The sequence below is a fragment of the Alexandromys fortis genome, unplaced genomic scaffold (genome assembly GCF_014885135.2).
Source record: "Alexandromys fortis isolate MF-2015 unplaced genomic scaffold, M_Fortis_MF-2015_v1.1 scaffold_140, whole genome shotgun sequence".
NCBI lineage: Eukaryota > Metazoa > Chordata > Mammalia > Rodentia > Cricetidae > Alexandromys > Alexandromys fortis.
In genome coordinates, this window is record NW_026068048.1 from 1,329,867 (window position 1) to 1,356,655 (window position 26,789).

Below are 26,789 nucleotides of genomic sequence, written 5' to 3' on the forward strand. Positions count from 1 at the left end.
TCCTCCAGGTCACCTGATGAATGAGTTCGAGGTAGGAGTGACAGAAAACACAAACTTAGGGGAAGACTCCCTTGCCCCATGCCAACCCCAGCAGTGATTCCGCCAAAGGTCCTGACAGCGTTGTCATAACCTGGTGAAAAGTGGGGAACGATGGGTATACTCAGAGCAATGGGAGCTAATGGTGAAGACTGCACATTTGCCACACGGTGCCTCGGTGGCTCTGGGGACTGAAGGAAGGACCCAGTGGGGGTACAGTGTAGGTGTGGGGCTGGCCCACAGGTTGTTCACTGGTGTACAGGATTGGAAGCAGATTGCCCCGGCTCCTCCAAGGTGGCCAGAGAGGAATGGAAGACAGTACAGAAGCACGGTGTGAACTTGAGAGTGCAGAGAGAACCAAGAGGCCGAGGCCCAGTACCAGTCCCCAGTAACTACTCTTGAGTGGATGGGCTGGAAGAACCTCCTTATATGATATAGATAAACTCAGAACTGTAGATTGGCTCTTAGTCCTGATGGAGGCAGCAGGGTGCGAGGGGGTACAGTCACTCACATCTCAGTCCTGGCTGGCCTGGAACTCTCTGCATAACCCAGGCTAGCCTAACACCCAGCCATCATCCTGTCCTGCCTTAGCCTCCCAAGTGCTGGAATCACAGGTCGTCTTGAACACGTCTCTCTTCTCACAGACCCCCCCACCCACTGGACGTTTATGTTCTGCCTGCTGCTTCCTCTCAGATTCAGGATAGTCTCTGTGCAAATACAGGACCTAAACTTAGCCATACTGGGAATTCTGCTGGCTTTGCTTCAAAAGATCCAAGCCATTCTGACTGTGAACTCTGATGGCTTTCTAAACCAATGGTCCTCCACTTTAGCATGCAAGCGATCAGCTAGGGAGCCTGTTAAAAGCCAAGTTATCATTGGTCTTATATAGGAGTTTACAGTGCAGTAAGAGCTGGGGTTTGAGCCGAGAAAACTTGCCCTTCTTTCCTGCTCCCTCTCCTTTTCTTGGGGGAGGAGGCATTTGAGACAGGGTCTTTCTATACAGCCCTACCTGTCCTCAGACTCACTATGTAGATTAGGTTGGCCTCAAACACACAGAGATCTACCTGCCTCTGCCTCTGGAGTGCTGGGATTATAGGCAAGTGCCATTGCCCCAGGCTGAAGAGACCACTAGGCTATCTAACAAGTTCCAAAGCACTGCTTTGGGAATCATTTCTCTGACTGAAGTGTTCCTTCACCCGGCAGTCACTTGGCCTTCATTGCCCTCTGCTGGCCAGACCATAAACTTGGTCGTCATGTTTCCAGAGCAACTGAAAGAAGGGAAGGGAAAGAAAAGAAGACCACTGAAAGGAGCCGAGCAGAGGGAGGGAGAAGGGGGAACAGGGAATGGGAAGGAGGGGGTTAAAGAGGAAAGACAGAATCCCAAGGCAGCTAGAGCCGCTTGTGCTTGTCTGCGGCTTCAGGCGATACTTACAAGGGCTTTCTTGGGAGTTCTGCCTGATCTTCCTAACAATCCGGCAAAGCAGGCAAGATTGGTATTTTTCCTATTTACAAATGAGGAAAAGCAGGCTAGGGTTGTTACTCCATGGCAGAGTATCCTCCTAGCAGGCGTGAAGCTCTGGGTTCCATCCGTATCATTGCATAAAACGGGCATGACGGCGCATGCTTATAATCCTAGCACTTAGTGTGAGCAGGAGGATGGGAAAGTGAAGGCATCCTCTGCTACACAGGAAGTTCAAAGCCAGCCAAGGGTGAGTGCAGCCATCATGAAACAAAGTAAAGCAAATCCCAAAACACGAGTCCATGGCTCTTGCCTTCTGGCTCCCAGCTTCTAGAAAAGTAACCCATGAAAGCATCCCTCTTTTGGATACCCACAGGTGTGCAAGCAACGGTCCTGAGGAGGACCAGGGAAAAAGTCAAGTGATGTCTGCTCCCAGACTCATTCCCAAGTGGAATGAGTTTATAAACCTCGTGAATGAAGCCATTCATAAAAGCAAGGTACGGCATGTGTTTTTAGAACATTAACATATTATTGCTTAGCCTCTACCTACCTTCTAGCAATAGGCACTTCAGAAAGAGTCATTTACAGGCCATGGAACCAAGAGGAAAGCAGGGCAAACCACTAGGACAGTTGTCACCACAACAGAAGGGGGACGCCAATTTCTCAATAACTCTACAATGATAGTGGGATGTAAACATTTGGGGGCATTGTCAAGGGTAGAGAATCTGAAAGGGAAGAGTGTCTTTGTCACTGTTCTGTTGCTGTGAAGAGAGGCCATAACCAAGGCAACTCTTATAAAAGGAAGCATTTAATTTGGGGCTTTCCTGTAGTTTTAGAGGGTGAATCCGTCTTCACCATGGTGGGAGCAGGGTGGGAAGTATGACAGGGAGCATGGCCGCAGGCAGGCAGCCACGGTGCTGGAGCAGTAGCTGAGAATGATGTCCTGATCCATAGGCAGAGGGTAGAGAGAGACTGGGCCTGGTGTAAGCTGTTGAAGCACCTCCTCCATCAAGGACACGCCTCCTAATCCTTCCCAGACTGCTCAACTGGTGACTAAGCATTCAAATTATATGAGCATTTGGGGGCCAGTCTCACTCAAACCATCACAAAGAGTATGGCACCAGAGAGAACATTTGCAAACGGGCCCCAAGTTCATGTTCTGTCTCTGTGGAACATAATGCACCATGTATGTGATGTTCCTTGGCCAGATAAGATGTCCAAAAAAGTATTTGTGCGGGTGGTTTTTGTTATTGGTTTTGTTTTTTTCATTCTTCGAGACAGGGTTTCACTGTGCACTCTTGGATCCTGGAACTCACTCTGTAGACCAGGCTGGCCTCAAATCCACAGAGATCTCTGTCTCTACCTCCCCAGTATTAAGATCAAAGGCATGTGTCACCACTTCCTGGCTTGTGCAAATTTTTTTTAAAGATTTATTTTTATTGTATGTGTTATGTTTTGCCTGCATGTGTGCCCATGAAGGGCAGAAGAGGGCATTAGATTCCATAGAACTGGGGTTACAAGCCATTGTGAGTTATAGTGTGGGTGCTGGGAACTGGAGCTAGGCTCTTTGCAAGATCAAACAGTGCACTTAACTGTTGAGCCATTTCTCCAGCCCTTTATTTGTGTAGTTTTTATCTTTAATAATTCCAAGTTATATGGACTTTTGGGGTGTCCTGTTACATCGCATGTGGCTCTAGGGTCATACACTTGAGTAATCTGATAAAGGTTGTATCCTTTCTGCTGCATGCGCACTTTAGAGGTGGATGTGGCTAACTACACCTTTGGGAGAGTGTAGTTTTCTCCTGTGCTTACACCATATAACTTGGTCATCTAGAGCCTGTCCAGGTGTGGTTCCATGTGTGTTGGGGGATTTCTGACATGCATGTAAAGGGCATCATCTGCTATGCCCATGTGAATGTAACAGAAGTTAGGGGTGTGCTTGCTTCCCATTGCTGGGATAAAACACTGACCACCAAAGGAGAGTTGGGAAGAATGGGTTATTTCATCTTACAGGGGCTCACCAATGGAAGCCAAGCTGGGGGCTCAGAAGCCTTTGGAGGAGCACCCTGATTTTTTTTTTGTTTTTGTTTTTTGTTTTTTTAAGACAGGGTTTCTCTGAAGCTTTGGGGCCTATCCTGGAACTAGCTAGATCAGGCGAGGCTGGCCTGGAACTCACAGAGTCCGCCTGTCTCTGCCTCTGAGTGCCTGCGCCACCACACCCTGGCCCAGTGAGCTTTTTCACACAGCCTACCTGTCTAGGGGTGGTCTGCCCTCAGTGGGCTGGGTCCTCACAGGTCAATTAGCAATCAAGAAGATGCTATGGATGCCTGCAGGCAAATCTGGCAGAGGCAATCCTTCCAGGTGTGTCAAGTTGACAACCAAGATTGGCCATTGGGGAAATGCTGCAATCTTGACTTTTTTGTTGTTTGTTTGTTTTTTGAGTCAGGATTTCCTGGTTGTCATGGAACTCGCTGTGTTGACCAGGTTGACCTCAAAGTTACAGGGGTTGGCCTGCCTCTGCCTCCCAAGTGCTGGGATTAAAGGCGTGCGCCACCACCACCCAGCTCTATTTTTTTTCTTAACAATATATAAGTGCCTATATCAGTTTATACCACACCTGTCCCCAGAAACACCCAGTGCGATCAAAGAGTGACACAACCGTGCTGAGTGACCGCTCCAAGGTCCTGTTCAAAGACTCTCGCCACCCGCAGGCCATGCCACCCATATGCCATTACTTCATTGAAGCCCACTTCTTCGCCTCCCTCTCCTGGATAATGTCCTTCACAAAAGAAACGCTGGTAAGACAACCTTCCTCCCTGCCCAGCTCCGCCAAGGGCCATGCCCTTGTCGTTGTCTCCTGGAAAAGGAAGAGCCACCCCTTGAATGAACAGGATCCAGGTTCAGAATCCACCGTCATGCTTTGTCTGATCACAGTCTTCACCTGGTGTAGACGTCATGATTTCCCTAAAGTAAGTTGAGGTTAGTGAAAGGATTCAAGACTCCCTGCCTCTATCCTCTTTCCAACTCCCTAGAAGGTAAAAGTTATTCTAGTCCTCTCTACCTCCTTGGCAAAGCAAACCAACAGGGAAACCTGAGGTGATGCCACACACCTGTCCTCTTCCTTTCCTGTCAGGAGAGTCGTGAGTTCAAGGTCAGCCTGGGCTACAAAGCAAGACCCTGTCAAAAATAAATAAATAGAAGGAAGAGGAAGTGGTCAACCTGGTCCTTCCAGTGAATTCTAAGTCAGGAAGGGCCACGTAGAAAGGCCCTGTCAAGAAGAAAAAAGAACCCAGGCAGTGGAGGTACATGCTCCCAGCACTCAGGAGACAGAAGCAGAGGCAAGCAGATCTCTGTGAGTTCAAAGCCTACAGAGTGAGTTCCAGGACAGCCAGGGCTACACAGATAGACCCTGTCTTGAAAAGCCAAGACATAAATAAATAAATGAATAAAGAAAGAGAGAGAGAGAGAGAGAGAGAGAAGAAGAAGAAGAGGAGGAGGGGAGGAAGAAAAGAGGACAGCTTAGCTGAAGTTTGGCTCTTTTCTCCTCTTCTGTCTTTTCTGTCCCGCAGGCTGTAGTATGGATGAAGAGCAAGACTGACGACATGGTTGAAAAGAGAACATTCCCAATGATGGAGAGACTGCCACCCATCCAGTCAATAGTCCATACAGGTTCCTTTCATCTCATCGTGACCTACTCTGGTGACATGATTCTGAGGCTCTTTGGGGACCATTTTAGGGCATTTAAGTCCCTGGGTGCCATGCCCTGCCGCTTTGATATCACCTGTCTCTGCTTTGATCCAGAATCAAAGATGCTTCTGTCTGGCATCGTTGGGGGAGTGGTCACCTGGGCCATTGAACCAAGTGGCAGGGGCCTCGAAATGGTCCAGATGTTTCCCGTACCCGGTGATGAGCTGGTCCAGAATATCGTTCTGAACGGCCCCAATGGCTGCCTTGTTGCCCTGTGTGAAACGACGCTAAGAGTGCTTGATCGCCAGAGCTTCGGTCAACTGGGAGAGGTGCAGAGGTTCACGACCACTAACAGTGGCTCCCCCATCACCTGCTGTTTCACTAGTCTTGATATGAACCTTATCTATGCTGGGAACAAGGCTGGGGAAATCCACGTGTGGAACCTGGGTAGGAGCATGCCCCTCCACAGCTTCAGAGCCCATTCCTCAGTAGTGATCTGTATACAGAGCCGGGCAGAGGCCCACACCCTACTGACAGCTGGCAAGGAAGGTATCGTCAAGGAGTGGAATCTTACTTCAGGGAACCTGCTCCGGCGACTTGAACTCGGCGAGACGCTCCACTGCCTTGAGTTTATTGACAACACGACTTTCTTCTGTCAGACGACTCATCATTTTACCTTGCGCCGTCTACCCTGCTTCTACAGCCTCTTCAACATCTGTGGCTCAAGTCCCCAGCAGTTGCGTCGCGTCCACTGTAAGGACAACTGCTTCCGGATCCTGTGCACGACAGAAGATGGCCTGTTGCGCTTTGTGTCTCCGGTAACAGGGGAACTTTTGATTATCACCTGGCCTTTCTCCATCCTCGACCGGGCTGTGGATTGGGCCTACGATCCAGGTAGAGAGGAACTCATGGTGGCAACAGGTACCACAGAGGTGCTGGTGTTTGACACAACCCGCAGCCCTTGCCCAGTCAAGTATCTCCTGTGCACCTCACCGGATGTTCAGGACTTTGTCCAGTGCCTGGCTTATGGGAATTTCCACCTGGGGCGGGGGATGGAAGGACTGATATTCTCTGGACATCAGAGCGGTAAGGTAAGAGTGCTTTCGCAGCACAGCTGCGCCAGAATCGAGAAATTCATGCACTTTGGGGCTGTCCTGGCTCTGTCCACACTCTATGGCGGGGTTTTGAGTAGCCGAGGAAACTCTCTGCTTTGTTCCTATGGGATAGATGACTACATACAGCTGTCAGAAGCTGTGCTGGTTGGGACCAGATTGCAACTGCGGATCCTGACTAGCATTCTCAGCAGCTGTCACCTAAAGCACCTGGTCCTCTTACCAAAGGCTGTGGGTGCCATTACAGACACCAGCTGCCTACGGCTCTGGAAGTTCCACGATCTTTTGTCCTTTGAGTCAAAGCGAGGTACCCGATTCATAGAGACATTGCCTCTGCACCAGTGCGCCGTCACCTCCTTTGACGTCTGCTTGCCCTTGAGTCTTTTTGTCACAGGTGGTTCTGATGGCTCTGTCCGCATCTGGGACTTCCATGGTAGACTTATAGCCATGCTGGACTCATCGCTGCACTTTGGCCCAATTTGCTTTGCAAATGACAGGGCAGACCTGCTCGTGACTTTCAACCAGAGTATTTATCTGGTATCCTGCTTAGAATTGCTCCCCATATCCACGCTCTCTCGTCTTGCCCTTCTGAGCATAACAGATGACTTGGTAGAACCTCCAAAGCCTTTCGCGCCAAGCTTCTTCCTCTCCTTTGAGACCATATTTGTGCCCAAGTATACCTACCAAGACCAACAGAAACAGGCCCTTGAAGGCCTGGCGAGCCTTGTCAATAAGCGAGCCATTGCCTTTGACCAAAATGTACCGCACGTCATAGAAGAAGATGAGGACGGCAGCACTGTGCTAATGAGTGCTCCGCGGCATGGTTCTCTGGAGGAAATCTCCTTGGATGAGAAGAACAAGAAACCCCAAACTCATTATGTGGCTCCTCCCCACTTATACATGACTGCTTGGGATGGACTCAACCCCTACACGATCCTACGGTGCTACTTCGGTCAGGGGAAGAAATGGCTCCTCGCTCCCGACTGCTACATCCCCAACTCGGTGGTGCGTGCCCGTCTTTGGCCAGATGGCAGCCCCATATTCCTACAGTGCAGCCTGCACTCACCCCAGCGGAATCTGGCCTGGGAAAAGTATCAACCGTTCTTCTTCTGGCAGAGCAAGATAAGAGCTATGAGTGACGCAGGGCATGTTCCAGAGAAAGAGGATGATAGTTTCATGGAAAAGAGATTAACTAAGGGCGTCACTTTCAGCGTCCTTACAGATGCAGCAAACCGCAGCTGGCTGGGAAAAAAGATGAGCGAAGTAGCCATCAGTAGCCTGATCGAAGCAATCCTCAACATCATGATCCATGCCAGCCCGCTGAAGTACCAATGCTGTATTGGTGCATTGGGACAAATCTTCGCCTCTTACCAGGTGACCCCAACCCTGCGCTCGGAGACAGCACACCATCTGCTGGATGACACGACCCATTCCAACCCACTCATCCGAGAACTAGCCTGGGAAGGGCTGAAGCGTCTTGGGATGATCACTCATCTCTTCGCTTTGCCTCTGGCCCAGGGATTAATGGACAAAGACCAGAGAGTGAGGAGTAAAGCCATGATCCTAATGCCTGAGACTGGAATCCATTCAAAGAGCTCACTCTTAGCCCTCATCCAGAAACGAGACATTTTCCGGGAGCTGCAGTGAGCTGCTTTTGTTACCTCAATAATTTACCACCATCTTCTTTTACCCACTCCAAACCTTCTTTATCCCTGGTCATTATCACTCCCGATGGATCCTTCTTCTCTTTCATGGCCCCTTTCGATTCCTTCTGATGGCCTCAGCAGCTCCGCTCTTGTTTCTCCATGTTTTTTCTGTCTCCTGACTTCTTGAAGTCCCAGCTTCCATCTTGTCCTCGCATTCTGCAGCTTCCCCGTACAGGGCACCCCTGGTATTGCTCTCTTGGCTCCCTAGACATTTTCTTTCCTGGTTTTGCTTTCTGTATCATGCGCTCTGCCAAAACCTTGTTTGCTCTCTTCTCTTCCTATTCCCCACTTGTGCCTGACTCAACACAGTCCATTCTCTCTTTGACTTTCATAGGCAAGAGCTGATTGGGGAGGAGTCCCTGGACCATCTTCTGGGAATGCGGCCCACAGATATTCAAATCCTCATTAGTCAAGTAGATCAGCGATTAAATGAGAATCTGACACTGTCCAAAGGAGAGAAAAAGCCTGAATTTTCTTTAGAACTCCCATTTTCTCCTGTACCTCGTAAGGCCCTTTCCTTGCTACCTCTCCCAGTTCCTGAAGAACCTGAGGTCAAGTCCAGCAAAAGCCAAAGACGGGTCCGAACAGCTAGTAAAAGGCATGGTATGTATGAGGGTCCCTAAGAGAAAGGCTAGTTAGGACTAGAGAGGGTCCCAAGACATTAATTAGGTAGGTAGACAAACAGAGAGATTGGGCCAGAAGAGAGAGTTCTCCTAGGAAAGAACTACACAGATTCTGGAAGACCTTGGATAAGGAGGCACAACCTGGGCACACACCTACCAAGGAGAATGCCTTTTGTTTTGTTTTTGTTTTTTCGAGACAGGGTTTCTCTGTAGCTTTGGAGCCTGTCCTGGAAATAGCTTCTGTAGACCAGGTTGGCCTCGAACTCACAGAGATCCACCTGCCTCTGCCTCCCAAGTGCTGGGACCTGGCTGAGAATGCCTTTTTAAAAGACAGGCCCCGCCTAGCCTTCTTTAGTAGTGTTTCATTTACCCATCATGCTTTTCTCACTTACGTGTTTTGCATTTTCCTTCAGTCCGGAAATTGTTGCGAGGTCTCAGGAAAGCAAAAGAAGCAGCTAAACAGAAAAAACTAGAGGAGGCAAGCAACCAGGAAGAAGCTGAAATTGTCGAGGACCTCACAGCCCAGCCCAGGACTTCAGCAGCGAGCCTAGTAAAGAGCCCCAAAGAAGCTGAAATTTCAGAGAAAGATATCTTAAAGGATCACATTTCTGTGACCCTGAAATTGAGGAAAAAGCTGAAAATTGCAGATAAGAAAGACAAAAAAGCTACAAAACCCAGAAAGCACAAGAAGAAGAAAAAAGAAGAATTGGGAATTGAAATTGTGGGTGAGGAAATCATACCTCCAGTTGAGGAACCTCGGCCACCGCCACCGCCACCGAGGAGAAGGCCGAGAACTTCCGGGAGGGGCGTAGCGGGGACCCCTGGCAGGGGTCTCAGTACAGACACGCAATGGCGGGATGACCTCTGTCGGCTCATGAACCTGAGGATAGCTGGTTCCCAAACTCAGATGGTGGAGGACCTAGGAGCTGAGCTGCTGGCCACTGCTAAGGAGGTCCTGATAGATAAGCATCCAAGCTGGGAACTCTTTATGGAGATTTGCCCGCTGGAGGAGGGAGAAGGGGGAGACGTGGGTGAGGGTGATGAGTGGCAAGTAGCCCAGCGTGAGGGAAAAGCGGATTTTGTTCATGAAGAGGTAACTGGAGAGGATATGGCAGTCGAGGCCGAGGAAGAGATGCCAGAGGCAGGAGAAGAAACACCAGAAAAAGAACAGGAAGAAAAGGAGATAGAGGGAGTGACTCAGAAAAAGGGCAAGAAACGAGAAGTTGCTTTCTTAGAATCAGGTGAGGCGGTCAAAGGAAAGGGAAAGCCCAGAAAGGAGGGGAAGAAAGCTAAGAAGATGGTTAAAGAGGAGAAAATGAAAGAAGTTCAAAAAGAGAAGACAGTCTCCATAGAGGAGTTGGCTGTGACTCCAGAACTACCAGAACTAGAGGGCGTGGCCAAAGTAGAAGAGGAAGTGATTGAACCAGAAGAAGAAGAAGAAGAAGCAGAGGTGGAAGAGAGAAAGTTGTCTTGGGCCGAGTGGAAGAAGTCTTGGGACGAGTGGAACCTGGTCCAGAGTCAAAGGCCAATACCTTGGGAAGAGTGGAAGAAGGAATGGGACAGGAAGCATTTTGAAGAAGAGGCGCGACTCCAGGCTGAAGGAGAGCTACTGCCCAGTAAAGAAGGAGAGGAAGAGGAGAGTAAGAGAATGAGATGGGACGAATGGAAACAGGTCTGGGAAAATACCATAGCAACAGCCAAACGTGAGACAGAATTGGATACGGGGGAAATACTGTCTGAAGAATCCGAGGAAGAGTCTGAGGAGGGGGAGGAGGAGGAGAGGGAGGGACAAGAGCCTCTCACAGAAGAGCAGAAACAGATCCGAAAGGCACGGAGAGAGGCCAAGGCCCAGTGGCAACAAGCCCGAGCCGAGAGGCAGCGAGCCAAAGAGCAGAGGGTGCTAGCAAGAGAGGAGGAGAAACTCGCACAGGAAGAGAAAAGGCTGGCCCAGGAAGAGAGAAAACTGGCCCAGGAATATGCGAAGAGGGGTGCTGCAGATGGGAACCTGGCCCAAATCGAGGTGACCCTTGGTGAGGAGGAGGAACTTCTAAGTAAACAAGCAGAGCAACTGGCCCATAAAAAAAAGAAACTGGCCAGAAAGATGGAGAAGCTGGCTCATGAAGAAGAGAAACTCACAAAGAAAATAGCCAAAGTGGCTGAGGTAAATGCGGTGTTGGCCCAGAAAATGGAAACCATGACCCAAAAGGAACTGAATCTGGAAAGGCAAGAAAAGGAGCTGAAAGAGGACATAAAGAACCTGGAATGGGAAAAAAGGGAGCTAGCGAGGAAAGAGGACGAGCTGAATGCGGAAGCAGAAAAACTGGCTGAGAAAAGGGAGAAGCTGATGAAGGAGGAGAAGATGCTGGCCTGGCACAAGGAGAATCTGTCCCGGGAAGAGAAAATGCTGGCCCAGGAGTATGAACTGCTGATGGGGGAAGAGCAAAAACTGGCCCAGAAGGAAGACAGAACACCCAACGAGGAGAAGAGACTGCTGGAGAAGAAGGAGAAACTAAGGGAGAAGAAAAAGAAGCTGTCCCAGGAGAAGGAGAGACTGGCCCGGAAAAAGAAGGAACTGAGAGAAAAGAAGAACAAACTGGCCCAGGCAGAAGAAGCTGTGGCCCAGGAGAAGCACACGCTGTCTCTGGAAAAGGAGAGACTGGCCGAGAGGGAAGCAGCTCTCCATGAGAATGAAGAAAAACTCCTCAAGGGGAAAAAGCAGTTACAGGATGTAAAACAAAAACTGAAGATGTACAGGGAGAAACTGCTTCAAGTCTCAAAGAAGCTGATGGAGGAGAAACAGATGCTCCTGACAAAAAAAGAGAAGCTGGTTGAAGCAGGGAAGAAACTGGAGGAGGCAGATATGATTCTGGCAGAGAAACGGGGGAAACTGGCCCAGGAAAAAATAAAGTTAGCTGACGATGTGATGAAAATAATCCAGGAAAGCAAATTCTTCAGAGAGGAGACTGAGATTGCCAGAGAGGAAATGGCGTTGACAGAGGAAATGAAGAAGGTGGCCGAGGAGAAGCTGAAGCTGGCAGAGGAGTCAGAGCTGCTCTCCAGGAGAGGCACTGAAGAGGAAATCTTGAGCCGAAGAAGGCTGACTGAGCATGAAATAGACCTAATGAATAAGAGAGTGTCATTGGAGGAGAAGATTCTGGCCTATGAGGACAGGCTGTTGGCGACAGAGGAGAAGAACGCCGCCAGAGAGATCCTGGAGCTGACCAGAGGACAGCGGATACAAGCCCAGGAAGAAAGGAAGTTAGCGAAAGCAACAAGGAGAATGGGAAAAGAGATTAAAGTCTTCCGCCCGGTAATGCAAACAAAAACATCTATAAAGGCACTTCAAAAACTCGTCAGCAAAGAAAGGAAAATGACCCAAAAAGAGACAAAGATGACAAAGATAAAACGGACACTGTTTGTGAAGGAGGCCAGGATAACTAAGGAGGAGGGCAGACTTGATGCGAAGGAGTTGGACGCTAATGAAGAACAGCAAGAAGTCATCGAGGATGAGAAGAAACTGGCTATGATACAGAGACGTCTGGCCAGGGAAATGAGAAGATTGAAAAGCCAAGAGCAAAGAGTAGCCGAAGAAGAAAGTGAACTTGCCTGGGATCAGATGGAGTTCTTGGAGGAGGATGAGGATTTCGGGGCAGAGGAGGAGGCTCTGGTCTTCAAAAAATCATGGAGAAGGAGACATGCTGTGGTGGGACTTCTTCCTGGAACAGAAAAGTTTTACGGTCTGTTAGAACAGATAGAATGTAAAGAGAGCTTTTCCAAGGAAATGGAAAGCCTCTTACATGAGGTAGTGGTAGAGCCAGAGAGTTTGTCTGATGAAGAAAGGGAAGAGGAGGAAGAGGAGGAATGGAAGAAAGAGGAAGAAGAAGTAGAAGAAGTAGTAGTAGAAGAAGAGGAGGAGGAGGAGGAGGAAGAGGAGGAGGAGGAAGAAGAAGAAGAAGAAGAAGAGGGGGAGGAGGAGGAAATGGAGAAGAAAGATGAAGAGATGGAGGAGGAAGAGAAGGATATGGAGAAGGAGGAAGAGAAGGAAATGGAGGAGAAGATAGAAAAGAGAGAAGAGAAGAAGGAACAAAAGGTAACAGAGGAGGAGGAAGTGGAGAAAGAAGAGGAGAAGGAAGAGGAGAAGGAGATAGAAAAGGAAGAGAAAAAGATGGTGGGAAAGGTGCATGAGGCGGGAGAGGAGGCGGGAGAGGAGGCGGGAGAGGAGGAGGAAGAGGAGGAGGAGGAGGAGGAGGAGACTGAAGAAAGCACGAGTGAGGAGGAGATGAAAAGCCTGAGTGCGCAGAAGAAACACGTGTTGGAAGAAGTGAAGGAAGAGGTGGTGTTAGAAAGAGAAAAGCCTAGGGTGCAAGAAGAAAGAAGGAGGCTCCCACCAAGAAGGGAAATGTTCCCTCCCATTGGACTAGAAATCCCTGAGCTCAAAGGGAGTGCTATGAAGCTAGAGGCACCGAAAAGCCTTCCTGGAAAAGTGACTCCAGTAGACGAGGAGGTGGAAAGGAAGCAGGAGGTGGAAAGGAAGCAACCATTGCCACCAGAAGTGATGAAACAAACATTCAGGGAAGAAAAGCCTCCAGAATTTGAGACATCCAAGTTATCCCTAAAGACGAGGGAATGGTTGGAGAAATATAAGCTGGAACCCCTACACCTTTTGGGTACGATCTCAGAGTATGAACCGATAGCCATTATAAAACCATTCACATCTCAAATTGTTAGAAGGGCCATGGAAGCTCAGAGACTCCAACAAAAAACACCACAGGCCAAGTGGCTTCTGCAGCATCATCCTTTTCTGGCAGGACAGACAACAGGCCAAATGCCCCTCCCCGAGATCTCAACACAGAAACGCTATTCAGATGTAGGTATCTCAGACTTAGAATGGCTGCATGGTGTCTTAAAACAGATGGAAGCAGGAGAAGAGCTTCCTAGAGACAGTTTCCACAGGTTGTGTCAGATCCTCAAAGACCTCACCTCCACAGGAGACCTGGAGTGGCTGCGCCTGGCGATCCTTGAAGCCATCGTGCACCGTCACAAACAGACTGTGGACTCTCGAAGCACAGTGACTTTAAAACCTAGGAGGGAGCCCATGAGCCCCAAACACCTAAAAGTGATTCCTCCTATAAAGGGAAAGGAAGAGAGCTGGCAAAAACCTTCAGCTGTCCCCGTACCAGAGTTCCCACTAGCTACCAAGAGGGTTACAGATCCAAAGGCTATCCACTGGCAACTTCTAGGAGAGCCGTACAGAAGTGCACGGATGCAGCATTTGTCCAGTGTTCTTGAAGAAATGGAGACACGACCTTTTGATCCTACCACAAGAAACATTTTGACCCATGCCCATTCTTCTGTAAATAAACAAACCTTGGCACTAATGTTTCAAAAGGACTTCGGGGATCTTAAAGGTAAAAGCAGGTATCCCAAACTGCCTAAGTTAGAGAAAAAGCCCATCTCAAAGGAAAAGGAAGCGCTCCCTTCATGGGAGACGTTCGTGGCGCTCTATCATGTTTTGCGCATGCTACAGGAGCGGTATGCCCAAGACCCGGCTACTTGGATGGAAAAGTTCTACCAGCTCATGGACCTCTACCAGCTTAAGTCCCCCCGAATCCAGAGGCTGCTGCAGGACCTGCTACTGAGAGAAGAGCCTCACTCCCAAGAGTTCGTCTCCAAAGAGACTCTGAAGGCCCTGGAGGTGGAGCTAGTGCCCGGGGAGCGGCTGTTATACTGCTTGGTTTGTGGTGCCTCCCATCTCCCACAAATCCCTTTGGAATTCCAAGACGTGTTACCTCTCCCTGGGCAGAATAATGTGCACACCATTCGTCCCAAAGGCATTGCCAAGTATGGGATCCTCGAACTTGCCTGGAAGAGCCTGCCCCAAGCTGATCTTCACCTCACCAAGAAAGCGCCTCGAGTTATTGTTCCCGCCCCCTAACTGGGATTGGCTACTCATGCTATCACTCCCACTCCCTAACCCGGGATTGGCCGAACATCAAGAGTTTTAATTCTCAAATGGACAAGGGCATGGTTATCAGAAAGTAGGCCATCTCCAGGGCCCACACGGCCGGACATAGAGCAAGGTCGAAGTTGCTGCTTTTGCCTACCCAGCTGTAGAAGCCAGTTTCTGTATGTGGAATAAAGAGAAGATTCTCATTTGCAACAGAACTTTGATGTGTTCCTTTAGCATAAATGTTGTTTCTCCAACGTCACCAGGGAAACCAGTCATGCCTGAGAGAGGGGAAACTTCCCCAGAGCCAGTGGTGTATACCCTATAATGATGGGCGTGGTCGACCGGTAGTTAGAATTAACCAGACCAGCTCAAAAACAACGTATATAATTTAATAATTGGAAATTATTGGAGAAACTCACACGACCGGGGTCCAGCGAGCACCACAGGCAGGAGAGAGAGAGAGAGGAGAGAGAGAGAGAGAGAGAGAGAGAGAGAGAGAGAGAGAGAGAGAGAGAGAAAACAAGGGGAGGGCACCTGGATTCCCAGGTCCTTCTTCCCTGGCCCCAAATGTGATTGGCTGAGCTTGGGTGCCAACTGTAGAAGGAGCAGCGGGCTGTGTTCCTGCTGCCCGGCTCCCAGTCACCTGACTAGCTTATGCTCCGAAATAATTACATGGAAACTGTATTCATTTAAACACTGCCTGGCCCATTATATCTAGCCTCTTCTTGGCTAACTCTCACATCTTGATTAACCCATTTCTATTAATGTGTGTAGCACCACGAGGTGGTGGCTTACTGGGATGATTCTAACCTGCATTGTCTAGGAGAGGAGAGCTATGGCGTCTGCCTGACTCTGCTTTCTTCCTCCCAGAATTCTGTTCTGTCTTCCTTGCCTACCTATGTTCTGACCTATCAGGCCAAGCAGTTTTCTTTATTAATTAACCAATGAACGCAACAGATAGACACTATAAAGGAGAGGAAGCTAGACTTCCATTGTTATCTTCCTCCCTCGCCTCCCACAGTCTATCCTAAATAAGAGAGGAAAGAAATTCCTGTTACAAAAATTAAAAGATACTGTGTTACCATGACAATATTGATAATTGTGGGAAAAGGTGGAATTTAAATTTAGAAGACTGAGGGCCAGGCATGGTGGCACATAATTTTAATCTTAGTACCATGGGCAGAGGCAGGTGGCTCTCTGTTGAGTCCCAGCCCAGCCTGGTCTACAGTGAGTACTAGGTCAGCCAGGGCTACATAGACTCCTCAAAACAAAATGAATAAAAAATAGTGAGGAGATTGAGCATTTTCCCACTTAGTGTTTGGGCGCATTGAGCAGGGCAGGACTCTGCTCCCTACAGTATTGGGGGGCATGGAGCAGGACAGGACTCTACTTCCTATAGTATTGGGGGGCATGGAGCAGGACAGGACTCTACTTCCCATCCAAGCTCTACTTGCTAGTGACTAGAGGTTAAAATAGCAGATGTCTTAGGGGTTGTTTTGCTGCTGCTTCTGAGACAGGATCTCACTATGTAGCTGGGTCATTAGGCTTACAGCAAGCATTTTTGCGTGCTGAGCCACCTCATTGGTTCCCCAAATAGATACTCATTTAACCATATCATTAAAATGAAAACACCCTAAGTCATCCTAGGTTAAAAGCCATCTGAATATCATTAGATACATCAATTCTGATGGATGTGGGGATCCCATCTACCCCATGACACCAGCTGCTATGGGAATCCCGTCTCTCCCATAATCTAGCAGCTGGAACCGTGAGACACAGTGTGCACTCAGGAGCCACCTGTCCATCCTCCTCTAACTCTGAATTTCAATCCTTTGCTTCTAATACCCTTGACCCCCATGAAGTCTCTAAACACATCTTGACCTCCTCTTCACCAGTCTAGCACACAAAGGAATGAGCTGGCAGTCACACTTCATTCCTCCATCGCTAGTGGTTTTAATGAGTAGATCCTGCTGGTCTTCAGTGGCACCTTAAACAGAAATCTTAACTGAATGCTGAGAATTCTTGACACTCTACAGGCAGTATATGTTCTATCAAAACAGAAGTAAATATTCACCGGGCAAGGTTGCTTACACCTAGAATCCTATCTCTTGGGATGCAAAGGCAGTAGGATCACTACCCATTTAAGACCAGACAGGGTTGCAGAGAGTTCAAGACCAGCCACAGTAATCTATCAAGCCGCTGACTCTAAACTAGTACCCAGGCATGATAGCACTGCAATCCCATTTCTTGAAGATAACAAACTCGAAGTTATTCTTGGCTACACAAGGAACTTGGGGCCAGTATAGACTTCATAGGACACACTCTCAAAAAAGATGCGTGCATCACATAGAGAGATAAAAATAATTTTCAGAAAAGTCAGTAAAACTGTAACAGTGTCTCTATCTTTAAAAAGATTTACATTGCCGGGCGGTGGTAGTGCACGCCTTCAATCCCAGCACTTGGGAGGCAGAGGCAGGCAGATCTCTGTGAGTTCGAGACCAGCCTGGTCTACAAGAGCTAGTTCCAGGACAGGCTCCAAAACCACAGAGAAACCCTGTCTCGAAAAACCAAAAAAAAAAAAAAAAAAAAGATTTACATTATGTGTGTGAATGCTTTGCCTTCATGTGTGTAAAAGCAACACGTGTGTAGTGCCCAAGAAGGCCAGAAGAGGGTGTCAGATCCCCTGGAACAGTTTGCTATACCATGCAGGTGCTGGGAACCACACTAGGGGCCTCTGCAAGAGTGACAAGCTGCCTTGGACTCCTGTTTCCGTCACGAATGTAACCCCAGTGCATCCATTGGTTCACCAAGTTCTGTTTGGCTGGAATTATGTCTTGGGTCTGCCAGCGATGTCCTGAGGTGGACAGATGTCCAGCCATATCGTCCCAGAAAAGGTTAAACAACCACCACATTTATGCATGCATCATTTTAATGAATTCAACACTTGGATTGTTTCTGCTTTCTGGTAATTATGAATAATGCTTCTGTGAATACATTTTTACATACGAGCTACCATGTGGCTCTAATTTGTGTCTCAGGTATATTTCAAGAAGGGAAGATCTTGGAGGGGAAAGAGAACATGTAGGATAGAACTGTAAAGCGACAAGGCCAGCGCTTTGGGGACACAGGGAAATTGTTGTGAGGGCAATTCTGTCCTTGGGTTGGGTTTTGATGGCAGATCTCTAAATTGAAATTAGAAAGAGAATAATTTTGGAAGGAAAGTGAACTGGGTTAGTTTTTTTTAATAACCTGACACAAGCTAGTCATCCAGGAGAAAAGACTCTCAACTGAGAAAATGCTTCTGTCAGAGTGGCCTGTAGGCAAATCTACTGAGCATTTTCTTGATTAATGATTGATGTGGGAGGGTCCACACCACTGTGGGAGGTGCCAGCTCTGGGCAGTTGGTCCTGGGTTGTTTCTGGAATCAGGTCAAGCAAGTCGGTGAGCAGCACCCTTCCACAGCCTCTGCTTCCGTTCTTGCCTTCAGGTTCCTGCCCTGAGTTCCTGTCTTGCCTCCCCTTCGTGATGGGCTACAAACTCTACCATGAAACAAACCCTTCTCTAACATCAACCATCAATAAAGAAAATGCCCCCATAGGCTTGCCTAGAGGCCAATTTGGTGGAAGCACTTTCTCAATTGAGGCTCCTTCTTCCCAGACATAGCTGGTGTCAAGCTGTCCGAGAACTTACCAGCCTAGAAAGGAATGAAAACCACAGGCCTGCAATCCAGCAGACACGTTTGGACTGAAGTTAAATGTGACAGTCCTGGGTATAAAGGACTTATCAGACGGGACGAGATGATCAAGGGACTGTGGACGGAAAGAAAGACAAGGGTTGAAGACTGATAGTGTGACGTGAAGAGGTCAGAGCTTGGGGAATATTAAGTTCAGGTGTGTGACTTGTTTTGTTTTGAGACAGGGTTTCTCTGTAGCTTTGGAGCTTGTGTCCTGGAACTCACTTCTGTAGAACAGGCTGGCTTTGAACTCACAGAGATTCACCTGCCTCTGCCTCCTGAGTGCTGGAATTAAAGGTGTGCGCCATCACCGCCTGGCCAGGTGTGTGACTTTTGTTTATGCTGCATTTGTTTAACTCTGTGAAGCTGTGCTGCTGTGCCTGTCTAAAACACAGACGGTCTAATAAAGAGAAGAATGGTCAGTAGTGAGGCAGGCGCAAGGACAGGTGGGGCGGGCAGGCAAAGAGCTTAAACAGAAGGAGAAACAAGGAGGAGAGGCAGGAGAACAAGGAGAGGAGGACATTAGGGGCCAACCACCCAGTCACACAGCTACACAGCAAGCCACAGAGTAAGAAGAAAAGAAAGATATACAAAAATAGAGAAAGATAAAAGCCCTAGGCAAAAGGTAGTTGGGATAATTTAAAGTTAAGAAAAGCTGGCAAGGAACAAGTCAAGATAAGGCTGGGCATTCATAACTAAGAATAAGCCTCTGTATGTGATTTATTTGGGAGTTGGGTGGTGGGTTCCTCAAAAAGACAAAAAAGTAAATACAACACACAACTGTCAGACAGAATTGAAGGAAAGCAGGACATAAGTCATGGGTTTCACAGAAAACCAAAAAGCCAGACATGGAGGCACATGCCTTAAGTTCCAGCAGAGTTTGAGGCTATCTTGATATACATAGCCAGTTCCTGGACAGCCAGGACTACACAGAGGCACTGTCTCAAAAAACAAACAAAAAGAAAACTAAGATGATATCATGAAGATAAGTCAAGAAAGTATTTAAAGGAATAGAGGGATTGATTGTTTGTGTGAATGGCTCCTAACAGGTTAAGAAAACAACTCAAATCATTAAAGTTAGCATGGTGAAGCAAGGCATGTGAGCTGCTCTGCCTCTAATCCCAGCACTCAGGAGGCAGAGCCAGGCAGATCTCTACGAGTGTGAGGCCAGCTTGGTCTACAAAGGGAGATCCAGACAGCCAGGAGACTCTATCTCAAAAATACCAATAATAATGAGAACAATTATAAATATGTTGTTATTCCTAAGCATGGTGATTACAGGTAGTCTCTTTTCCTTTTTCCTTAAAATTTTATTCTGATAATTAGTATTTTTGTACAGTAATAGGTTCCAAAGTCTGAGGTTTAGATGAACTGAGATCCAGACAAGAGAAAAATGAGGCAGCATATAACTGGTTTTAGTTTTACTAGAAATGATAGTCAATAATATAAAAGAGGGATTTAAAAATGTTGTAGAGTTGCCATAGTGGGGGAACTGCTCAGTCTAGTGCCTAACTGGGAGGGTGGTCCATATATATAGTCCTCAACTCAGGGTAAGACAGGATTTTAAAGATAGAAGCTGGGGATTTCCAACTCTGGGTCGAATTCCAAACCCTGCTCTCAGAGCACCACGCAGCAGCTCACTGGAGCTGCCCTCTCCAGACCTGGCCCAAAGAAAGACTGCCAAGCAGGGGCTCCTCCCCTGGAGGGTATTTAAAGTCTGGCCCATAGACCCACCCTTGTGGTTTCCCCCCTGGGCTTCTCTTTCCTGGGACCACCTGGGAATGTTCTGCCCAGATGAAACCTGGATTTATTAATTTGGCCTGATTTGACTTATTGCATCGGTGGAGTGACTACTGGAGGATTTTTTCCTTATCAGTAGTCTCAGTATGTAGACCAGGCTGACCTCAAAACCAAGGACCCACCTGCCTCTGCCTCCTGAGTGCTGGGATTAAAAGCATGTGTCACTTTGCTCAGGATGATGGAAACTTTAATACTAACACTTCTGTCATAATCTGTCACCAAAGAACATTGGCTAAAGTTTAAACTGGTCAGTAATGGGGAAAACCCAAGAATTTGGGAGGGTTAGTCCCTGAAAGAAATTGCTTCAACAGTGAAATCTAGCCTTCTTGCAGCCACCGCCACTAAAGAGACCAGACCAACACCTTGGGAGTGCACGCAGCCATCCTGGAGGTTGTCACACCTATGTAGTTCCAAGGTTTCAGGGTGCAGTTCCCAGGCCAGAGACCGAAGGACAGCCCTGAGACAGCGTGGAGAACCCACGCAGGAGGAAGGAGGGAAGGCTCCAGGAGCACGAATTCCGCGGAGCCCTGCAGTCCCACCACAGGATCCGTGCTCCAGGAGCCTCCAAAAGGAATAGCTCGACCTCCCTCCAGCGTGGGCATGCGCATCTACCTCTCCCCACCTTTGGGGGCCTAACCAACCCTTGTGCTACACGCATGCGTGGTAGATGGGATTCGCCAACTTTCCGGCTATCACGTGGTGACAACTTCATTTTGTGGTCTGTCTGCGGAAGCTGGCCAGAATGAGGTTTCTGCAGAACCTGAGGAGCAGTAGGACGGACCGGTTGTGACCGATCTGGTTTAAGCCTCACACCCATCACTGCTCTAACCCGATCCCCAAGAACACTAGTTTATTCCAGACCTGCATCCCTAGGCCAGAGGATAGAGAGCCATGAGGCGATTCCGAGGCTTCCCACTCTTTTTCCTTAAAAAGACCCTCACAACTACCGGTTTGGCTTCTGCGGTGGGGAGAAACGTGGGCACGGATGACTATAACAGGTTTACCTGAAGCTTCTCTGAGCTTGGTTCCAGGGCTGACACTACAAAGGGCGGCATAGAAACCTTTGATAATGACAGAGAGCCCCTCCCTTACACGTGGGCGGCTGATGGAGGGCCTCTGTCACAAAAGGCCGCGTTTCCCATCCATGCGTGTCCGGTGACTTTGTCATATCTGGCCCTGCCTCCTTGTAGCTGTGTGGCTGGGTTTTCATCTCCTGGAGGAAGGAAGGACATCAGGTTGAAATAGGATTAACAAGTAAATACGTAGAGCAGCCAATTAAAATTCAGTTTCAGGGAGAGGGAAAAGACCCTTCAGTCGTGGGTGCTTATTGTTTGGTCTGTTAGTTACGGTTGTTCTTGTTTGTTTGGGCCTTGGTTTTGTTTTGTTTGTGAGACGGAGTTTCACACATAGCCAGGGTTAGCCTAGAAATGCTCACACAGCAGAGGATGGCGAACTTCTTGGCTTCCCAAATCCTGGGATGACTGATGTAAATGTCACCATGCTTGGTTTTATGTGGTGCTAGCACCAAACCCAGGGCTTCTGCCGTGCTAGGCAAACTCTCTACCAACTAAGCGACATTCCTATTTAGTACTGTGTCCAAGTATCTAAAATTCGAAGCTAATTATTTTTATCAGCCCTACCTTAAGGTAGTTAGGCGAAGCCACACAGACAAGTCTTTAGAACGGCATCGAGGGAAGGAAATTTGGTGTGCACAGCTCTTGCCCCCTCTTCTGACACACATCTCTCATCAGACTGTAAGACTCCCGAGACTACCCCCCAGAGACCCCCTGTCGTCAACCCCCTATCCCCGCTACAATGTGATGGCATCTTTCCCCTGTCCCTGTGCCTCCTAGCACTGGCACATTCCCTGGGCAAGTCTCAGGTTCTTAGGGACATTGGTGGTGTCAGTGAACCCCACAGATGTGTGGGTTGGGGGAGGGGGCTTGGAGAGTCCAATGCATTATGATGCTGGAGCCAGTGCCTCACCTTCTATGGAAACCTGGAAGTGGAGTTTGTCTCTGGAGTCCTTTGGATGGTGCAGGTGTGGTGCAGGTGTGGAAGGAACGGGAAGTGAACCGGAAGCCCGTGGTATTAGCCGCTGTTAGGAACAGGTATTCCCAGCCGGGAGGAAGCGCGATGAACAAACAGCACTGGACCTGCTGAGATCGTGAAGATGTCTGCCAACTGTAAGACAGGACTAGGGTCTGAGACATCCGAAGGAAAAGGAGAAGCCATGAAGCCGCAGAGCCGGAGGATCTAAATGTAGATCCGTGGGACTCTGCTCTGTCTCACGTCTCGTTCTCTCTTGATTTCAGTATGCCCCTTTCACTGTCCTAGAACCCTGGTTTTAGAATGCATTTTTAAAAATTGCAAAGCCTTTTGATTTTCATTATCTGACTTTAGTTTTCAAATTGCCTTAGCTGGCAAAAAGAAACTTTATATATTTATTTACTTTTTTTTATTTTTTTATTTTTTGCCAGACTGGTGGCTCATGCATCCAGTCACAGCACTCAGGAGGCAGAGGCAGGGAAAGCTCCATGAATTTAAGGTCAGCCTGGTCTACATAGTGAGTTCTAGACCAGCCAAGGGTATATAGTAAGTTCATGTTTGGGGGAAGGGGCCGGGAGGGCAAGGAGAATTCAAATCATTGATTCGATTTTTGTTGTTGTTTCAAGACAGGGTTTCACTGTAGACCAGATTGGCCTCGAACTCACAGAAATCTACCTGCCTCTGTCTCCTGGGTATTGGGATTAAAGGTGTGTGCCACAGCTCCCAGCCTCAGTTGTAACTGTTGAAGAGAACCCAGGTTGGATTCCCAGCACTCACATGGCAGCTCATAGCCATCTTTAACTCCCATTCCAGGGAAACTGATCCCCTCTTCTTCTCTCCCAGGTACCAGGCATGGGTGTGGTACACATACATACATGTGGGCAAAGCGCTCGTACACATAAAATGAATACGTCCGAACAAAGGCGTTTTCTCACCGAAATACTTGCTCCCCTGTAGCGTGTCTGCTTTTCTGTCTTCCTCGGTCCCTTCATTTCCAGCACATGTTTTTGTCTTTCCCAGGTTCTATACTCCAAGATGACTAAAAAGAACTGGAACTTTTCTAAGACTTTGCCCTCACCTCGACTGGTTCCTGAGGGGAGGGATTTGAAATCTATCATCAAGAACATCTTGAATGACAGAGAGGTGAATTGTGGGAAAGCTATGCACGTGGTGGGCCTGTGGGAATGGTTTGGATATGGGTAGAACATGATCGTCCCTGGAAAGCTCCTCTCACCAAGTCAATGTTCTCTTCTACACTAGAACAATAGCAGTAAGGGGCTGAAAAAAATGGCCCAGCAGTTAAGAGCCCATCCTGCTCTCCCAGAGGACTGGAGTTCAGTTCCCAGAACCTACACCAAGTGACTCAGAACTCTCTGTAACTCCAGCTCGAAGAGGTCCAACGTCTCTGACACCCATGTGCACCTCCTCGCACACAGGAGCTGAATAGTCCACTGGAGTTCAGTCTTGGCATAACTCAATGAATGAATGACTATTTCATACATGGAGGTACCCACATACATGTGCCATACACACATACATGTAATTTTTGTTTGTTTTTCAAGACAGGGTTTCTCTGTGTAGCCCTGACTGTCTTGGAACTAGGTATGTAGACCAGGCTGTCCTTGAACTCACAGAGTGTTGGGGTTAAAGGCATGTGTCACCACTGCCTATTGATACACACGGTTTTAAAGAATTAATAAGAAATAGATCTTTAAAAACGGGCTCATTAAACTGTGCACAGTGGGGTAGACCTGTAATCCCATTGCTTGGGAGGCCTCCGCAGGAAGTTTACAAGCCTCTGCCTTGGAACTCCATGGTGAGACACTGCTTCTAAACAGACAAGCAGGGACTAGGGAGATGGATCAGTTGTTAAGGACATTTGCTACTCTTCTAGAGGACCCAAGTTTGGATCCCAGTACCCAGACCAGGTAGTTCACAATCATGTGTAGCTTCAGTTTCAGAGGAGTATGCCCTCTTCTGTCCTTCTTGGGAACTGCACACAGGTGTTGCGTATACCTACAGGTTTGCACATGCAAAACATCTATACAGATGACATAAAATAAATGCTTTTAAAATTAAAAAAAAAAGGTATGGCTGAGCAATAGAGCACTTGTCTAGAATTCACTAGTGAGGGGCTAGAGATGTGGCTCAGCGATAAAACCCCGATATAGCGCTCTAGATCCAGTCCTTAGCATCGAAAAATCACAAACAAACCAAACAAAGAAAAGACTCAACTAGCTGTTCTGAACTAGGCTTTCTCACTTGAACCATGCAAATAGGAGATGGTTTGAGTGGCTGCCTCAAGGTTTTCCAGGCTATATAACCAGAGAAATTCTTTCATTCCATAAGGGGACATTAGGGCTTAATTTTTTTTTCTGGAACCTTAATTAAGAGAGCCCAGAGGGTGCTTTCCTTGGCAGCTCCTGTACTGTAATTGGAACTACACAGAGATCAGCATGGCCCCTGCTCAAGGATGACATAAAAATTTGTGAAACCTTCCATAATTTTTTTTTTTTTTTTGGTTTTTCGAGACAGGGTTTCTCTGTGGCTTTGGAGCCTGTCCTGGAACTAGCTCTGTAGACCAGGCTGGTCTCGAACTCACAGAGATCCGCCTGCCTCTGCCTCCCGAGTGCTGGGATTAAAGGCGTGCGCCACCATCGCCCGGCTCCATAATTTTTAAAAATAATTTATTTTTATTGTATATGGATTGGTTTTTTTTTTTTTTTGCCTTCATGTATGTCTGATCCCCAGGAACTGGAGTCCCAGACAATTGTGAGCTGCTACTTGGGTGCTGGGAATGGAACCTGTGCCCTTTGAAAGAGCAGTCAGTAATCTTAAGTACTGAAGCCTCTCTAGCCTCCATGATGTTTTTCTTAAAACAAAAAGACAAAAGAACCATGCTGGATGGTAGTGGTACACACCTTCAATCCCAGCACTTGGGAGGCAGAGGCAGGCAGATCTCTGTGAGTTAGAGGCCCAGCCTAGTCTATAGACTGAGTTCCAAGACAGGCTCCAAAACTAGAGAAACCCGGTCTTAAAAAACAAAACAAAACAACAAACAACAAAACAAAAAACAAGAACAACAAAAAACAAAAACAAAACAAAACAAAAAGCCTAAAAGGGTTCTCTTGTAGCCTGAGGCTAAGGGAGAGGTGGTTCCCTAATAGTGCCTTCCAGATAAATATCAGTTAGGCAGAAACAGACCAAACCAATGTTCACTAATCCCTCAGTGTGGATTTTTAAGTGTTTGCTCATATATGCATCTGTCCTTTTTCCCTTCCAGATCCAGGAAAACATCAGGTATAATGTGACTGTCCTGAGTGACCGGCCCCAGATTCTATACCAGGAGTCTTATCATGCACAGAAGAAGCCTTTTATGTGCTTCTACTCCCTGGATGCCAACTATTTCGTCGCCTTAAACTGGCTGGAGCAGTACGGAAAACAAATACAAGTAAAGCTCCTTCAACTCTGCTTCTTCCTTCAGAATGCAATCTGTATGTCCTGTACCTAAAATGCCCTTGTTTCAGAGTGAGAGGGATGTCTCTGAACAAGCTCACGTTATTCATTTATTTATTTTTATTTTATGCGCATTGGTGTTGGGTCCCCTGGAACTGGGATTTCAGACAGTTGTGATCCGTTATGTGGGTATGGGAATTGAACCTGGGTCCTCTGGAAGAACAACCAGTGCTCTTAACCACTGAGCCATCTCTCCAGCCCCAACCTTACATATTATATTCACTCATTCATTGAGACAGGGTCTTCCTATGTGTTTCAGGCTGCCTTCAAACTCACTATGTAGTCTGACTTGTCCACCTCAGTATCCTGGGTGCTGAATTACAGGCCTGTGCACCACACCTGTAAAATGAGCTCATTTTAATACCTGGCTCCAAGTTGCAATTTGACCTAGATTAGCCACTCTTTACACTATCAGGCCCAAAGATTATGTCTTCATTATAAAGTGGACTGAAGGCCAACACAAGAGCCTTGGGCCGGGAGCTTCTTTCATAAACCCAGTATCTAGTACTAGGGACCGCCCCCCCCAAACCAAATCTTTCCTTTGTCTACAAGAGGAGATGGCCACTTTTTCTTACAGCATGCTCCTGGGAGATGCTCTGCCCCCCATGACCAGGCTTCTGTCTCCCACCTTCTTTTAGGCAATACTATGGATACAGGAAAAAAACGCAGAAAGAAAAAGGATGGTCAAGAAGATGAAATTTCCCATGAGGGCTGAAGTGCCGTCCATTAAATCAATGGTCCACGTGAGCTCCCATCGCCTGTTAGTAGCTTACTGCGAGGACATGCGCCTGCGGCTTTTGGGAGACCATCATCAGGCATTCGTCACTCTGGGCACAGTGCCTTGTCGTTTCTCCATCAGCTGCCTCTGCTATGATTCAGAAACTGGGGTGCTGTTTTCTGGAACTTTGGGAGCTGTGGTTACCTGGTTTATCTTAGCAAATGGCAAGGGCCTCCAGATGGCTCAAAAAGTGACCATGAGTGGCCAGGAGCTTGTACAGGACTTGTCTCTGAACACGTCCCTGGGCTTCCTGATGGCGCTGTGCGAGAGCACGGTGAGGGTCTTTACCCAGGAGGGTCGCGGCCGGCTTAAAGAAGTGAAGACGTTCACTTCCCTAGCC

General features: G+C 47.9%; 1 protein-coding gene and 1 non-coding gene across 3 annotated transcripts; both read left to right on the forward strand.

The window, feature by feature from the left end:
- The first annotated feature begins 1,917 nt into the window (after positions 1–1,917).
- On the forward strand, positions 1,918–14,624 carry Wdr87 (WD repeat domain 87). 2 transcript variants are annotated; one of them, XM_050119264.1, is made up of 6 exons: positions 1,918–1,992; positions 4,123–4,293; positions 5,065–7,937; positions 8,335–8,603; positions 9,037–12,791; positions 12,978–14,624. In XM_050119264.1, the coding sequence occupies exons 1-6, from the start codon at positions 1,918–1,920 to the stop codon at positions 14,556–14,558; spliced, it is 8,724 nt and encodes a 2,907-aa protein (XP_049975221.1). In that variant the 3' UTR covers positions 14,559–14,624. The 2 variants fall into 2 exon arrangements, with proteins under 2 accessions (XP_049975221.1, XP_049975222.1); XM_050119265.1 differs by having other exon boundaries at positions 4,123–4,176.
- A 9,935-nt stretch (positions 14,625–24,559) lies between these two features.
- Positions 24,560–24,663, forward strand: LOC126486811 (U6 spliceosomal RNA). Its single transcript, XR_007588198.1, has one exon. It is a non-coding gene; the product is annotated as a U6 spliceosomal RNA (small nuclear RNA).
- Positions 24,664–26,789: the final 2,126 nt, after the last annotated feature.